The sequence below is a fragment of the Capsicum annuum genome, chromosome 3 (assembly GCF_002878395.1).
Source record: "Capsicum annuum cultivar UCD-10X-F1 chromosome 3, UCD10Xv1.1, whole genome shotgun sequence".
In the NCBI taxonomy this organism is placed as follows: Eukaryota; Viridiplantae; Streptophyta; class Magnoliopsida; order Solanales; family Solanaceae; genus Capsicum; species Capsicum annuum.
Window position 1 is genome coordinate 268,824,649 of NC_061113.1, and position 17,590 is coordinate 268,842,238.

The 17,590-nt window shown below is 37.4% G+C and overlaps 2 protein-coding genes and 1 long non-coding RNA gene across 4 annotated transcripts in view; all 3 read right to left on the reverse strand.

The window, feature by feature from the left end:
• Positions 1-1,956, reverse strand: part of LOC107861695 (developmentally-regulated G-protein 2) — a 20,951-nt gene extending 18,995 nt beyond the window's left edge. The window contains exons 1-3 of one of the 2 annotated variants that reach the window (XM_016707012.2): positions 1,589-1,948; positions 944-976; positions 202-286 (exon numbers count right to left, since the gene is read on the reverse strand). In XM_016707012.2, coding sequence (XP_016562498.1) covers positions 202-271 — 70 coding nt within the window. In that variant the 5' untranslated portion in view covers positions 272-286; positions 944-976; positions 1,589-1,948. Of the gene's footprint in view, positions 1-201; positions 287-943; positions 977-1,588 lie in introns of both variants that reach the window. The other variant, XM_016707010.2, reaches the window with a different exon arrangement.
• Positions 1,957-2,817: 861 nt separating this feature from the next.
• On the reverse strand, positions 2,818-9,426 carry LOC107861694. Its single transcript, XM_016707009.2, has 9 exons — positions 9,165-9,426; positions 8,348-8,484; positions 6,782-6,956; positions 6,560-6,621; positions 4,944-5,765; positions 4,332-4,469; positions 3,602-3,886; positions 3,428-3,484; positions 2,818-3,110 (listed from the first exon to the last, which is right to left on the reverse strand). Exons 2-9 carry the CDS (start codon positions 8,453-8,455, stop codon positions 2,937-2,939), a joined length of 1,821 nt encoding a protein of 606 aa, XP_016562495.2. The 5' UTR covers positions 8,456-8,484; positions 9,165-9,426; the 3' UTR covers positions 2,818-2,936.
• A 6,317-nt stretch (positions 9,427-15,743) lies between these two features.
• Positions 15,744-17,229, reverse strand: LOC124897269. The gene is made up of 2 exons (XR_007054006.1): positions 16,918-17,229; positions 15,744-16,118 (listed from the first exon to the last, which is right to left on the reverse strand). It is a non-coding gene; the product is annotated as an uncharacterized LOC124897269 (long non-coding RNA).
• Positions 17,230-17,590: the final 361 nt, after the last annotated feature.

Sequence of the window (17,590 nt, forward strand, 5' to 3'; positions counted from 1 at the left end):
CCCGGTTCAGGTCGTGACAGTAATACCAGTTATTTACCACTTATTGTCTGAGTTATAGCTTAATTCAAAGTGAAACAAACATTCTAAGTCAGTAGTAAAAGGCACGATAATTCAAAGTGAAACAAACATTCTAAGTCAGTAGTAAAAGGCACGACCTATAGGTAGGCACAAAGGATTTAATGATAGGACTATAGAAGTTACCAGTTGCTTTATTTTTCTGGGTACGAGCCATCTCGAATTCAATTTCTTTGATCCTCTCTATGATCCCCATGATTCTCTAGTTTATCTGCATAAAACATATAGAAGAGAAAAGATAAAAGTTCATTCCAAGAAACAGTCCCAAGACAAAAGAGATGCTCAAAAAAAATTACACGCAACCAAACGACTATTATTTCAAGAAAAGAAAGAAAGTTGCTGTAGAAAGTCCAACAAGCAGAACGAGAAAGGCAGAGCCACAGAGACCAAGTTAGACACTAAAAATTTTGATAATGACCCAAAGGTCGTCCGTGTCAAATGTATAAAATAATTAAGTAATTGCACTAATGCAGAGGAAAATGCTTTAGAAATGGCTACCTGTGCTATAATGAGCTAAATCTGGAGCTCTAATTATACGCCAGAAAAATTCAAAAAGATCCCAAGGACACAGATTAGGGGTTAAATGAACTCGTTATGTTTTAAATTCCATTTCCTATTTACAAACCACCAAATAGAAAATGATCAAAAACAATGAGCGAGCATAAAGTGGATAAACATACTCCCTCTATCCCAATTTATGTGACACTCTTTCCTTTTAGTCAATCCCAACAAGAAATGTCACTTTTTCATAATTAAAAATAATTTAAATTTAAACATTTCTTTTTACCCTTAATAAAATGATTTATAGCAACACAAATATATAAAGTTTATTTAGATCATAAGGTTCAAAAGTCTTCATTTTTCTTACTTTGTTCCAAGTCAAAGAAGAGCCTCGAGGGAGCTGTAGTATCATATAAATGGATAAATGAAATCAAAATCAAACTGTCAGATGGATAAAAAAAATCGAAATCAAACTGTCAGGCCACTATAGACTCTAGCAGATACAGATTGGAAAAACTGGGGACAAGTAAAAGCAGAAATCAGCCAATATATAACAAAAAGAATGAGATGTGCTATTAATATTTTTGATACTCAAATGTATAGTTATTTGATATGCTCTATTTTTCGATAACCATGGTAACCGGTCCAGCTTTCGCGCACCTCGGCTAAATCCACAGGATACCTGCCACCTTCCATGACATCAGATAACTCTATCCACTAAGGCTAGAACATATGTTGACTTGACACGAAATTTAACAAAGTAATAAAGACTTCTGAATCTGATGATCTTAAACTAAAAGATACTAGAATGCACTTTAATCTTAATAACAACTAAATATCGACTGGATTTAATCTTTTTTTTTTCAATAGATTCTACTTAGATAGACAAGTTCAATTCAGAATTCGATACGAGGCGTTATGCTTTATTCAATGTGCGATTGGCAGAATATTGAAAAAGAGCAACAGTAGGAATGGAATTAAGCATAAATTAAACAGCTTTATCCGCTCTTACTTGTAATCCTCCGGCAGCTCAATCGAGGTTCCGGTGACCGGACACTGGATTCTGCTTCGCCGCCGGTAGACTGAGTTGGGAAGCTAAAGAAGATAGCACAACAACTAAAGCGGTTCGCCGACGAGGGTTCAACAATGAAAACTTTCCTCTATTCGTTACCGTAAAAAATATTTAAATAATTTTATGAATATCTTTTTTCTTCGTTTTAGCCAATTTGCCCGTAGATACCAGCAGTGGCGAGCGGAAATTAAACATATAAACTAATCGAAAGGTTCAATTACGTATATAAAAAGTAATTTTAATTATGTATAAATAATAACTTTTTCATCGAATAAACCCTCCGCTCCTGATTACCAGGTAACTCTATGTGTCCGCCAAGGCTAAACAAACGAAAAAATTACCTAATATTATTGGGAATTGAATCTGAGATAGATCCTAACACATATAACTTTTTTATTAATCTGTTTAAAAAAAATAAACTTTTTCTTTTTTGGTAATAGTTTAATTCCAACTTAATTTAAGACCATAATATTCAAAGTCTCTTTTATTTTTTTAAACTCTGTACAAAATCAAAATAAGTCATTCTTTTATAAAGGAACGGAATCTAACATTTGCTTACGTGGCTAAAAGATAATTGCTTTTTCAGCTGCCTGGAAACACAGCATATAAGTAAAATAGTAGTACTAAATTTTTATTCCAAAGGATAATTTATAACTTCACACCACCTTGCGACTAGTTATGTTTGTTAGATTTACTTCACACACCACCTTGCTAGCACTCCACAAAATTCCATAGAGGGGATTAATTGCACTTGCTTTTCTTTTCAAGTATCCAAATAAATTTGTGTACACCTCAACTATTCTATGGGGGATACCTATAACCAGCGAGCTGTATTTGCGAGCTCAATTGCAGGTAACATCACGAACTGCTTGTGCTATTACAGTAGTTGCTGAATTGGAGATGTAGCCAGTATCTTGTAGTTACACATGTAAAACAAATTGGAAAAGAACATCCTTTTGACATGGTAGTTCAAATCAACAACTAAGTTCATGTTGAACAGTTTTCAACATTAAATTAAAAATGTGCTTACTAGGATATGACCAACTAGAACAATTTATGCAGGAACGGCAGTCTTGCTAGCTGTTTTCCAATATATTGCAAGGAAAATAAAATTGTTCTCGACTTCACGACCTTTAATAAAACCTAATACCAAGGTGGTGTACAAAAGGTTAAATCACACAAAAAGTAGTATTAGTATTAGCATATGAAATATAATGGTTAGCGAACTGTTTGCCAATCACCATCAGGCTTATTTCCCCCCCAAAAAAAGACCTTTATGATGTTGAAATTACAGGAATCCAGACCTAGCATCATGTACACTTCTATCGCTACTACTATGTCCACTTGACTTCCCTGTACTAAGACCCGGTGGGAACTGACCTTGCATATCAGCAAGCTCTCTCACACGCCGGAGAATAGCAGCAGGGATCGGAACTGAAGCCTGTTTCCGGGAATTCAGAATCTGTGACATAAAAAATATGACGTCAAGAAGCATACTGTGATCAATCCCACAGCTTCCACAAACTGGGTGGGGGGAAATGATGCTTTATGAGACCAAAACATGTAGTTTAAAACTGCAGCAGTCTAGTAGGGTAAAAATCTATTACTAATTCCTACATCAACTTGCATTACCTTCTTTACCATATCATACTAGGGGTACATCACCAGTTTCTACTGAAACAGACATGTCTCGCGCCGTCTTATAGTTGAAAGATGAGTTGATAAAATAATCAAGTAGAACGAAACAACATGCATAATAATAATTCTAATAATGCTAACCCCTTTTTCAGCAGGCAACTGCACAAAACTAGCTTTCAGCAGATTTCTCCACTTGTCCTGCAAGTACATACATAATTTGCACATTATATCACATGTACAAAAATAGTCCTGAACTAATTTATTCCCAATGAATTCAATTACTAGATTCTACTAAATGCACAAGTCAATACCAACCTTCAGGTCCACCGAAGTTCGATAAGAGCAAGACGCAAAAGCAAGCCGTTTTATCTCAGACCATCTACCTGCACCATACCTGGCTACACCTTCCACAAGCTTAACAACCTCATCGATAGTCCAAGGTCGATGATGTTTTCTCCTCATTCCTCCTTTTTGGGTGGGTACAGTCACCACATTATCATCCGAATTGTACTCAGAGCAGTCATTCGGCTCTACGTCATTCTCCAGCTCAACAATTTTCATCCCACTGTAGTGATCGTCTTTTTCACAAGCAGCAATAAGCTAGAAAACAAAAGGAGTTCCAGAGTGTATCTTCATCAATTTAAGAAATGGAGAGAGAGAGAAGGAAAATAGTCACCAACAAAAATATATCCAATAAAATTTTAACTCCATGCAAGGATGAGACTAAATTGACAACAAAAGTACATTTGAGCCAGAGGTTCGGTGCCATGGAGATTGAAAAAACAAATAAGGAAATGGTTCTGATCATCCAATGGTTTAGAACGTTTGCATCAGTACAAATCTTCAAAAAGCACAAGAAAAAGAGGACCAATTTAAAAATGACACAAACATTTAAAAATCAGAGTAATAGATCAATATTTCCACGACCTGGAAAGAAAATGGGACAATCATTTGGGTTAACTAAAGTAATATTATAAGTGATTTGAAAAAACCAAGCGCACACAGAATTCAGAGGCAAACAGTAGAAAAGGGAAGTTCTATTTACAGGCTGTTGAGTCCACCCAGGAGATGAGCTGGACTTGATCAGGTCATTGTTTCTCTTATCATCTTCTTGTGGCCCAGATACATCAAAAGCACTCGTTACTTTTCTGGTCACCATGTCCATACCACAGGGCTGAAGTTTCTGCAATATTTAACTTGAAGTACATCAATAACCCGGAGGAACAAAAACTACTCTTTCCATCAGCCATAGTTATACATGACATTGAAGCTGAAATTCAAAGTCCAAACCCACGTAATTTAATTCGAAAGATAAATGATTCAATTGATGACAGTATTCATTGAGAAACACATGCACATTCTGAGACATGCATAGTATGTTGGGAATTCAAATGGAGAATCATCTAACAAATGCACTTCAAACTGAAACTAGAATAATCTATGCAAGGAAAAAGAGTATAGCAAAATTGCACGTGACCCAAGTAACCCAAAAGCTTCAATCACGTGGATAGAGAGTACACAGTCGTGTCTATATGCAGGATTTGTATGTTTTATACTCATAGAAACAATTATAAATTATAAGTCCTTATATACAAATACATGCTAGGAATAAGCCATGTACGCATCTATATGTCAATATTTAAGATATTTATATTACCAAAAGAGGCATGAAGTTCTCACGCGGACGGCTCCTTCGAATCCGAGAAACAAACGGAATTTGAATCCCAGAACCTCCTAAAGAATCTTCCCTGGTGACCAGAGGTCTTGCATTTGACCTCACATTTTTGGTGGGCCTCATATGAGTTTGTGGACATGCAAATCGGTATCTGGAGATTTTATCTGGTGACGCTAACTTTTCACTGGATTCCCTAGATTCTAATTCAGAAAGTTCTTCAATATATCTTTTTGTTGGCTTGCGAGCTCGTTTGGCTGTTCTCTGCTCTGTGTCCAGATCTTTAGTAACATTACAACTTTCAAAGGCTGAAGTAGAAACATCTTCGCCACAAAGATCAGCATCATCATTTATTCTGTTATCACGATCACCTAATGACCCTCTAGAGTCTGAATTTGCCACTCCATCTTCAGAATCTGCAGAAATTCTACTCTTTACACGATGATATATTTGTTCTTCACCGTTCTTCACCACTACATTATCTCTTATTATGAAAGTAGTGCATGAAAAATCACACGAATTAGTCAGCCCCATGGTAATCCTCCTCTTAAGCCACTGTTTGTCCTTGACAGAAGTTTCCCTTCCAAAAGTTGCTTTAAAAGTTTCCTGAAGTTCTTTAACTGTTAGGTTGTCTAAACATATCTTTCCCTCCAACTTTGAAAAGTCAGGCTTCCAACTAGAACCAGCAGCAGAGGTTGATGGCATATCCTCATTTGATGCATCCTGGGAATGGAAGCATGTTTCAGTCCTCACAGATTGGTCAAAATCGCTGAGTTCTGAGAAAGGATTCAATCCATGAACAGCCACCTGGAAGTTTATCCCGGTCTAAATCAGTCGAAGATGACTAATGAGTAGCAATACAAACACTAATAGAATTACTAGATGCAAAACGAATTATAAGAAAACCATAATATACTTCTTTAGACTCTCTAATGTTGCACAAAAGAGAATCACCAAACAAGATATGACAACTAACTCTAATGGGTGAATGATTCACAAGCAAAAATTACAGTTCACAAATAAGTTGAGCCCAACTAGTTTATGCAAACGATATGAATCCTCTGGATCAATTCCCCTCTATTCAGGCTCATTTCAACCGATGCAAAGCACACCTAGGTGAGGAGTAACATACTGTTTATCTACAACAACGGCTTTAACTATCTTTAGTATGATAGTTAGCAGATTGAACACACACACGCGCGCGCGCGCCCCAAGAAAAAAAAAACTTTTATCTACCTACGTGAAGCTAAAACAACAATCTCATACTAAAAATTACTCTCTCTCTCTCTCTGTAACTGCTCTATATTATATGGCACTCATTCCATTTCAAGTTATTTCAAAAAGAATGTCAGATTTCTTAAGTTGGAAATATTTGAACTTGAAACTTCTCATTTTACCTTTAAGGCTTTAATGACATACTTCTATAACCACATTGTGAGAATACACTGGGTTTTTTGTTGTTGTTGTATGATCAAAAAGTCATCCTTCCTTTCTACTTCGCGACCAGTCAAATACCGCCACACAAAAAAAAAGGGAAGCAAGAAAAAGGCCCTAGATCAAGGAGATGTAGGAAGTAAAGCTGAAGAGTTCAACTTACATACCTTTTCGGGAGCGTCTATGTTTCCCAAGTCAGGCACTGCATCAACTAACACATTTGACTTTTCTGCAACAACAACGGGGTTTTCAAACTCTAATTTACCAGAAAATAATTCTCATTGAGGAGAAAGCCAAAAAGAATCAACCCCTTATCTCCAGTAACTTGAAATAATAATTTTCACAAATTAATTTGAAGACAATGAATTATTTAAAATCTAGTTTTAAACCTTCTGGAACTTGAAATAAATTTCTCGCCATAAGGTATCCCTCAGTTATGCAGGATTCCGAAATCTGTCTGGTATCTGGAACAAGCTTGGGTTCACACTTATCATCTTCAAGCAAGTCCTCAACCACCATAATTTCATCCTGAGTTGCCGGGACTAATCTTCCATCGCCATCAACCTACACAGTTGGTAATGACTATCAATTACTCTCTAAAACCACAACAAACTTGGTTCTCCGGCTACAAGTTGAATGTGTGATTAAGGAGATTTGGCGGAAGGACAGAAGCCTCCAAAAAGAATTCTAATAAAATATTCGCTCAAGTATGTCATTATACTTAAAAGTCTCTGGGAGATGCAAAATAAGACCAATTAAAAAAATCATTTATGAGGAAAAGAAATGTCAACCACAAAACAAAAGGTAACATATAACACATTGTAGAAAGCAAACACTTATCTAGAACTACCTTCTGCAAAATCCAGAACTGGTATTCTATTTCAAATAAGATTGAGGAAGGAAACCGGGAATCAATATGATGACCCTTACAAAGAAAATAGTTCTTCCCCTCAAAATGGGGGGAGACAGTCAGACAATCCAGAGGGAGATCATGATGTTACTGCTCCATCTATCCCAATTTAAGTGTCTCTCTACTTCATTTTGAGGTAGTGGTATGGACTGCGTACACTTACCCTCCCAGACCCCACTTTGCGGGAATATATTGGGTATGTTGTTGCTATTTCACTTTTGGCCTGTTCCAAAAAGAGTGCCTCTTTCTATAATATTTAGTAAGCTTTCCAATTCGACGGACAGGATTCAGAACACAAGATTTAAAAGTCCCTCTTTATTTCTTTAACTCCGTGTCCAGTCTAACTAAGACACTTAAAACTGGAATGGAGGAAGTACTATAAAGTGAGCCCAAGGGATACTTCTTTATAATTAGTCTTTACCTAGAGCTATGCGATGAACATATGATCTAAAAGAAAACTCTGTTGGGAGCGCTGCTACCTTAATGGGCCCTGCAACGCGCAATCCGGATTAGTCGGGGCTCCAATGCGGGCACCGGACACCGGATGGGAAACCAAAAAAGAACATATGATCTAAAAACAAGAAAGCTAACACCAACACTCTAGGTAATCACATACACCACCAGCCCCTTCCCACTTGAGAAGACCGATAAAATTCTCATTCACCTCAAGATATAAGCAAATGATTCGTATCAATAATTTTGTGATCATGAACTTTCTTTCATTAGTTGGTGAAATGGAGAATCAAGCTGGAATAAAGATAAAAAGATCAGGTAATTATTGACAAAGAAGCTCCCTTAAAACTGCAAGTAAGCATGTTACATTTGTTCCATATTGAGAAAGCAAAATATTCTCTAACCATTCGCTGATCACTAGCAATTCACAGCTTTCCATAAAGCACATAAAATTAACACAAGTATATACCCTAGTATCATGCTTACAAACTACAAAAAGCATAAAAACTCAAGGCCACTTTTGACTTGAATGGTGTAAAACCGACAAAATGACAAATTTCAATTACTCAATTCATAGGAACACAAGTCATACCCGGACAAGCTGGTAAACAATAGGATCAGTAATCTCCTTGTCCAAAGCCCCAAAGGTGTTCGTTACCGGAACAACACTAACCTCAGTTTTGGCTTCAATTGCATCCATTACAAATGCATAATATACAATGGGAATTTCTGAAACACACAAATTTGAATATTTGAGAGAGAAATTATTAAACATACGGTCTAAGCTTGCATTTAGACATCCAATATGAAGTCATGATTTCAAATAAGAGTTTGGACGTGCAGTTTTGGGACCATAACTTGAAATCGTGATTTCGAATCTCAAATTCTCTAAAAAGCATAATTTGGGATTCCAAATTGTGACCTCCATTTTTTAAAATGTAAAACTTGACCCATAATCATTTTAAATTTTGCTCATGTATGGTGTGAAGAGATTTTGTAACGATTATATTAAAGAATAATTAGTTACTAATATCGCTGACTAGTGGGTTTTTATAAAAGTATGTGTATTTAAAAGTTCGTAGGATATTTCCATATCATGTTTATAAACTATGATTTGCTCATTTGGCATGATTGACTAATTTTTTGATAGTTTATCACAACTTGTGTTTATGGGAGAAAAAATACAACTTAAAAATCCAAACAGCGTGTCCAAACAAAACTTCAACTTCATATCAATTTGATTTCATATTATATATCCAAACATACCCTAAAAATCAAAACCTAGCATGCATGCATCCACCTAATTACAGCAATATCCATAGAACAATTTTATATACCTCAATCATAACTTCAATTAAATTCATCATAATCAACAAATAAATCACATATAGAATTGCAATTGAACTCACCATATAAGAATTCCACAAGACCAGCAGTCACATCATTCTTCCCAGCTGAAACTCAATAGAATTATTGTATCCAAATCGAATAGTTTAACAATTTTATTGTGACTGGAGTAATGGAAATGAAGAAATTAAAAGGTGAATTAGTTTTGTTGCATATGGTTTATTTGGGAAATTGCTTACTGGAAAAGTTTCGGAACTGAAAATTTGTTATTGTGAAGAAAGTGGGAGGCCAAAGAGCGCGTGAAGTCCGCACACAGTTTTCGGTGCACCTGAGTAGTGAGTAAGCAGATGCAGATGAATTGACGATATTGACCCGATCTCAAAGCAATTGGGCTTTTACTTTGGGCTTTGATGTTTCAGATATTGACATGATAATGGGCTACTTCACTGGGCCCATTTGGAAACAAGACTACGATCTCCACATAATGAGTAATCTCTTGCATAATAAACTCCACATAATCAATCCCTGCGGGCTACTGGAGATGAGGTCCCCGAGTCCGCGATTAGAGATCCTACCAGAGGTCGAGGCAGGTGAGAGTTGCAGCTCTAGCTAGGGGTCCGAATAGGGAGCCTTCACCAGATCCTATTCCTACTCCCGCACCAGAGGTTCTGCGCAGAGATGCTTTTATGATGATCTGTATAGTGAATAACACACTATGTCAACAAATTAAAATGAACGGCCGGGAATAGTTTTAATTAAAAAGGTCGCAAGGGATTAGATTTTGCCAAGTCAGCTGCTAGCACAACACATGTTTGTTATAAGTTCTAACCAACTTGAGGAGAGAGACTATTCAGAAATTATTGGTACTTTTCTCACCTCTCTTCCTGCTTCCAGAATCTCCTCTTCTCCCTCCTTCTCACTCTAATTTTTATCTCTTCTCATTCTGCAGATCCAAGCTATCAATAGAGGCCCCTTAGATTAGTTGCTTGCATCATTTTAGTGGTTCAGTTCGTTGTATTTTTGTTTTTGCAATTCAGTTATTAATCAGAAAATCCAGAAAATTGTCCCACTTTTTACTGCTTATTTCGAATAAATTGTTTAGAACTTGACAATTGGTATCAGAGACCAGGTTTCAATAACTGAAGGAACCCGATTTAAACTCTTGGACGACAAGTTACTGCGACATGATGAACTTCTGGAGGAACTCAATACGACACAAGCTGGAATTAAGGGTGCGTTAGAGCTTATTTTGGATCGGTTGACAACTCTGGAGAGGGCACCTCAACGTGCTCCCGAGGTTGTAAATCCTGGTAGGCGTGGTTTACTCCCGAATCCTATGTAGGAAGCTCGAGGTCGCCTGTCTATTCCCCCTCCTAAATGGGAATTTCTTAGCTTCGAGGGCTCTGAACCTAAGGTATGGTTGCATAAGTGTAAGAGGTACTTTAATTGGTAGGGATGGTTTACTCCCGAATCCTATGCAGGAAGCTCGAGGTCGCCTGTCTATTCCCTCTCCTAAATGGGAATTTCTTAGCTTCGAGGGCTCTGAACCTAAGGTATGGTTGCATAAGTGTAAGAGGTACTTTAATTTGTATAAAACTGTTGATAACCAGAAGGTAGAAGGGGCTGCATTATACTTGAATGAGTTAGCTGAAACCTGGTATAACTCACTTGTTTTGAGTAGGGGAGTAGTCTCATAGGTTGAATTTAAGGAGGAATTGTGTATTCGATTTGGGGAAGTTCTGATTGGGGATGTTGTGGAGGAGTTCAACAAACTCTCTCAAACTGGAACTGTGGAGGAATTTCTAGGGAGGTTTGAAGACTTGAAGGCTCAGATGATCATGAGGAATCCAGACCTGAATGAGGCATACTTCTTCTCTAGTTTTATTGGAGCACTGAAAAAGAAAATTAAATTTGGGGTTAAGATGTTCAAACCCACTACATTGAAGTTAGCTATCGAGCAAGCTAAATTGCAGGAAAAAATAATTGAAGCAGCTCAGAAGAAGGCTCCGGTAGTGGTCAAGCCTACTGCAGCACCAGTTGGATCCAGTTATTCGAGGCCTACTGCTGTGAACACTACTAAACCCAACACCTTCAGACTTAGCCCTGAGGTATATGAACATAGGAAGATCAACAAACTATATTTCAGGTGTGGAGAGAAATACTTTTCGGGGCACAACTGTACAGCAAAGCAACTGAATTGCATGGTAGGTGAAGAAGAAGCATTACCACCTGAAGAAATAGAAATTCTTGAACCACCTGATCTTATTATTGAAGGTGAGATACAACAAGAGGTGTTGGAGGCTATTTATTTGAGTGTACTTTCCGGCAATAATCAAGGTGTGAACTCCATACTTGTTAAAGGTTCAGTGAAGAACATGACCCTTGCTGTGTTGATCGATTTAGGTAGTACACATAGTTTTATAGATGAGCAAGCTGTGAGTGATACAGGATATGTAGCTAAATATGGTGCCCCTATGAAAGTCACGGTTGCTGATGGAAACTATGTGATGTGTCACACTACTTGCATGGGTTTTTGCTGAAAAATGAAGGGTAAACCTTTTAAGGAAAACCTAAGAATTATCAACCTAGGAGGTTGTGACTTGGTCTTGGGCAACGACTGGATAAAGAAATAAATCCTACTAAGTTTGATCATGAAAAGAGGTGCGTGGTGATTGGCAGAAAGAATAATAAAATAGTATTACATGTTATCCTAATGGAGGGAAGCCTGAGTATGATCAGTGGCAGTACAATGGGCAAGTTAATCAAGAAGGGACAAACTCTGATTGCTCATTTATTCATGTTAGGGGGTGAAACAACAAGAGAACAAGAGGTAATAGATGACACTATACAAGAAGAAATCAACAAGTATCGGGCAGTATTTGTGGAGCCTAAGAATCTGCCTCCAGTTAGACACTTAGACCACTCAATTAACTTGAAACCTGGGGCTGAACCAGTAAGCTTGAGACCTTACAGATATAATTACTACCAGAAGGAGGAACTAGAGAAGCAAGTTGCTGAGATGCTAACCAATGGAATCATTAGGCACAGCCAGTCCCCATTCTCATCTCCAGCTTTATTGGTCAAAAAAAAGATGGAACATGGAGGTTTTGTGTGGATTACAGAGGGTTGAATGAAATTACAGTGAAGGATAAGTACCCTATTCCCATTGTGGATGATCTTCTTGATGAGTTACATGGAGCTATAATATTTTCGAAGATAGATTTACGAGCTGGCTACCATCAGATTAGAATGAAAGCTGAAGATGTGTACAAGACATATTTTAGAACTCACATGGGTCATTATGAGTTCAAGGTGATGCCCTTTGGGCTAACCAATGCCTCAGTAACATTCCAAGCCCTCATGAATCAGGTATTCCAACTTTACCTCAGGAAGTTTGTATTAGTATTTTTTTATGATCTCCTTATATACTGCGAGTCGTTGCATGAGCATGTAGAGCACTTGGTCTTAGTGTTCAATACATTAGTATCCCATTCATTGTATGCAAAAAGGTCCAAATGCTCCTTTGGTCAATCCAAGGTGGAGTACTTAGGACATGTGATCTCTGCTGAGGGTGTATCTACTGACCTGGCAAAGGTGAGAGCAATAATAGAGTGGCCTACTCCTAGTATTGTTAAGGCTCTTAGTGGTTTCTTGGGACTGACAGGTTACTATAAGAAGTATGTAGCCAATTATGGGAGCATAAGCAGACCCTTGGCAAATCTATTGAAGAAAAATGCTTTTATATGGATTGATGAAGCTGATCAAGCATTTTCAGCCTTAAAGTTAGCAATGTCTACTGCTCCAGTGTTAGCTTTACCGGACTATAATGAAGAATTTACAGTTGAAATTGATGCTTGTCATTCTGGTATTGGGGCTGTTCTCTTACAAAAGGGCAAACTTGTAGCTTATTTCAGTAAGGTATTGGCTGCTAAACACAGAGATAAGTCTATTTATGAGAAAGAATATATGGCTTTACTGAATGCGGTGGACAAATAGAGACATTACTTGCAATATAAATACTTTGTAGTCAAGACTGACCATCATAGTCTCAAATATTTGTTGGAACAAAGGGTCACTACAGCAGTACAATAGAGGGGGTTGACTAAGCTTTTGGGACTTGATTATGAAATACAATATAAAAAGGGGACAGAAAATAGAGTAGCCGATGCTCTCTCAAGACAACAAGAAGGGTTAGTTCATACTAATGAGGCTCATCTTAATGTAATAAGTCTGATAGTTCCATTATGGGTGCAAGAAATTGTGGAAAGCTATAAAGATGATCCCATAGCTATGGAGTTGATAACTCAACTCTCAATCGATAATTCTGGCCCTAGTCTATGACATTTTGGTGTAGGAATACTAAAGAAGAAGGGGAAAGATCCATGTGGGATCAACTGGAGGTTTGAGGCTGCAATTGATTCACATCTTTCACGATTCTAATTTAGGTGGCCACTTAGGTCAGCTTGGTACTCTGAAAAGACTATCCCAACTCTTCTACTGGCCCTTAATGAAGCAGATGGTGATACGTGTAGTGTCTGAATGTGATGTTTGTCAGAAAAGCAAGGATGAGAATGTGCCCTACCCAGGCTTATTACAACCGCTTCCCATCCTTGATCAGTCATAGAAATATATAAGTATGGACTTTATTGAAGGGTTGCCTAAGTCTAAAGGTAAGGATGTCATTTTTGTGGTGGTTGACAGGTTTACAAAATTTGCTCACTTTATAGCATTATCCCATCCTTTCATTACCTTACAAGTTGCTGAAAAGTTTTGGAAAAGAGTTTATACTCTCCATGGTACCCCTGGATCCATCATTTCTGACAGAGATAGAGTCTTTATGAGTCACTTTTGGCAAGCTCTTTTCAAATTGAGTGGGACTCAGCTTCTGTATAGCTTAGCCTACCATCCTTAAACAGATGGACAGACCGAGAGAGTCAATAGGTGCATCGAGAACTACTTGAGATGTATGACAAGTCAAAGACCTCATCAATGGAAACTATGGCTTCATTTTGCTGAATGGTGGTACAATACTAACTACCATACTAGCTTACAATGCATTCCCTTTGAGGCTTTGTATGGTTACTGCCCTCCTCAACTATCGATGGGTCCCTTACTAGATACCATTGTGCCTGTTGTTGATGATGTTATTATGAAAAGACAGCAAATGCAACAGTTACTCAAGGACAATCTCCCCAAAGCTCAGGAGAGGATGAAGCATTATGCTGATTTACACAGGAGTGAGAGAGAGTTTCAGGTTGGTGATATGGTATATCTCAAGCTACAGCCCAATCGACAATCCTCTATAGCTCTGAGGAAGAGTTTAAAGCTCAGCTCCAAGTACTATGGCCCTTACAAAATCATCAGTAAGATTGGACTAGTTGCTTATAAACTATAGTTGCCGGCTGAAGCTAAGGTTCACCCAGTTTTTTATGTCTCTTTGCTTAAGAAGAAGGTAGGGTCTAAGTGGTGGTTCAATCTACTCTTCCAATGACTACAGATGATGGACAGTTTTTAGTGAAACCCGTGGCAGTTCTGCAACGACAAATGGTCAAGAAAGGCAACACTGCAGCTGTGAAGGTGCTCATACAGTGGTCCAACCTCCCTCCCGAAGAGGCTACCTGGGAGGGTTTTGATTTCATACGAGCTAAATTTCCTAAATTTCATCCTTGAGGACAAGGATGTTTTGTGGAGGAAGGGTATGTGATGATCTGTATAGTGAATAACACACTATGTCAACAAATTAAAATGAACGGTCAGGAATAGTTTTAATTAAAAAGGTCGCAAGGGCTTAGATTTTGCCAAGTCAGCTGCCAACACAACTCATGTTTGTTATAAGTTCTAACCAACCTGAGGAGGGAGACTATTCAGAAATTATCGGTACTTTTCTCACCTCTCTTCCTACTTCCAGAATCTCCTCTTCTCTCTCCTTCTCACTCTAATTTCTATCTCTTCTCATTTTGCAGATCCAAGCTATCAATAGAGGCCCCTTAGATTAGTTGCTTACGTCATTTTAGTGGTTCAGTTCGTTGTATTTTTGTTTTTGTAATTCAGTTATTAATCAGAAAATTCAAAAAATTGTCCCACTTTTTTCTGCTTATTTTGACTAAATTATGTAGAAATTGACAGCTTTAGTTTAGTTGCTGGGCTTGGTTGGTGGTGCACCGTCTAGTGATGCTCTGTCTGTAGATCAGAGTGGTGCAAAGGCAGAGACGCAACATGTAGCTGCGGCTCTAGAGTTGAGACCCCTCCAGCACTGGTAGTTGCTGATCAGAGTGGTGCAAAGGCAGAGACGCAACATGTAGCTGCGGCTCCAGAGTTGAGACCCCTCCAGCACTGGTAATTGCTGACATAGATGAACCAGACATCCCCTAATAGTTTGCAAGGGCATTTGGCAACCTCACATTAACCGACTTGTCTATTTTTCTCAACATGAGTTGTAAGACGATAAGCAAATGAAGAAACAAACTACTCCTTGTTTACTACTGAGTTCATCTAGAGACAGTAAAGGATCTGGCTCTTTTTAATTTAGACAAAATAAATAAACAATCACCCAAATGACACATACGAAAGTTACCTGGCTATGTTGAATACATGATGAAATCATGTCAAACAACAAGCCATATGCTTGATTGGACATTGTACCTTTTTTAAGAACCATTAATTCCAGCAATTTGAAGAGGATATGAGAAGTTACAGATGTTCTGTTTTCTCTTTGCTATGTCCATTGTGTCAAATGTTTATAAGCTAGACTAGTTACAACCAAAAATAATCAAACAGAAACTAGAAATGTCCTGAATGATGTCACTTTGTCGGATCACACTAGATATGTTGTTGATGTTGTACAACATAATGGTAGTCTTGTTCAACATTCTCGAGGTGAGTTGACATAGTAGCCCATACAGGAATCTTCTTCCATTTTTAGATATCATATCCATGCCTCAGATGCAACTTCCTGACAAAGCTAGGCCTAATAATAATCTCCTCTGGTTGGCAAATCATTAGATTAAGGCAACAACCTGCAATATCATTTACAATTCTTAAAATATCAGCGAGCAAGCAGTGGAACAGTTGATATTCACGTATATCTTAAAAGACCTGATTTCCAAAGATGGAATGTAATGCAATATTATTAGCTCTTTACTTAAACCAACCGTTGCACATTGCAACCAACGAACCTAGAAGGAATGACCAAACTACATCTTCCCTTTATATTACAGTTTAGTGAGCTACAAAATAAAAGTACAGTTTTTGTTTAGCAGAACTACAATTCTTTCTTTTTCAATAATCATTGTGTCCAAACCACATCGCACGCACCTCAATTAATTTCACGTGACACCACCCACCAACAACAGAAACCACGTAAGCATTATAGTTTATAGTCATATTATGTAATCAATTGTCGACAGTAATAAGCTGGTTGAATTCCTGCCATAATGGATACATGTAAAAGTATTTTCCAAACTCCTTTATCATGAAGAGTTTAAAGGAGCCTGACAATCTTCAAATTCAATATAAGCATCTATGAGTAGTCTCTTCCATCCATTAGTACTGGACGGTGAGAAATAAGCAATGCTATAGAACTAATACACTCTTCGTATGTTACCACACAAACACTTTAACTCAAAAAACTCTTCTTCAAAGTACATTGTAAACAAATGTCACACTGTTTTACATACATAGAACAACATGTGATGGGCGCATAATAACGCGCGATTCAGAGGCACTAACAAAAAAAGTGCTACCAGATATAGTAAGAAAATGAACAAAAACAAAGTACAACTTAAAATCAAGTTCGTCAGCAGTTAAGCACTATACCAGTTTGCTCTACTGGAAGCCATTATTGGAACGGAGATTCAAAGCGCAAGTTGCTAAGACTCCAAGGTTAACCTCTGAGTTGAATTTAGTGTCAAGAGGATTCATCATTGTCTAAGTGATTGAATCCTCTAGATATTGAATCCACACAGAGGAGAACCTCAAAATGTAGTGGTCCAACCAGGTAAGGAAGGAGACGAGGAGCTCCGCCATGGCTGTAAATCTGTAACGCTGCTTATAAATGTGATGCGGCCAATTAGGGCTTTTAGGGAGAGAGCCCCACTGGTTAGGGTTTTATGAAAAAATTTAGAGAAAGGGGTCAAATTTAGAAGAAAATTTAGGAAAAAATGTTTATATAGACCTTTGGTCATATTGGATTAAATTTAATTTTGTTGTCAAATTTTTCTAGAACTTTTCACTTATACCCTTTTTTTAAAAAAAAAAAATACACAAATACACAACTTATGTTTTCAATATTACAAAAAATTCTAACTCCCTAAACATATTACAAAAATCCCAACATATGCACAAAATGCTATGTATATGTCGGTTATGTTATTTATATTAATAGGAGAGAGAGTAAAATAATTAAAAAAATGGGAGAGAGTGTAATTACTTCCAAAAGGGTTGGTATTTATGTTATTTATATTTTTTAATATAAAAGTTCAAATCAATA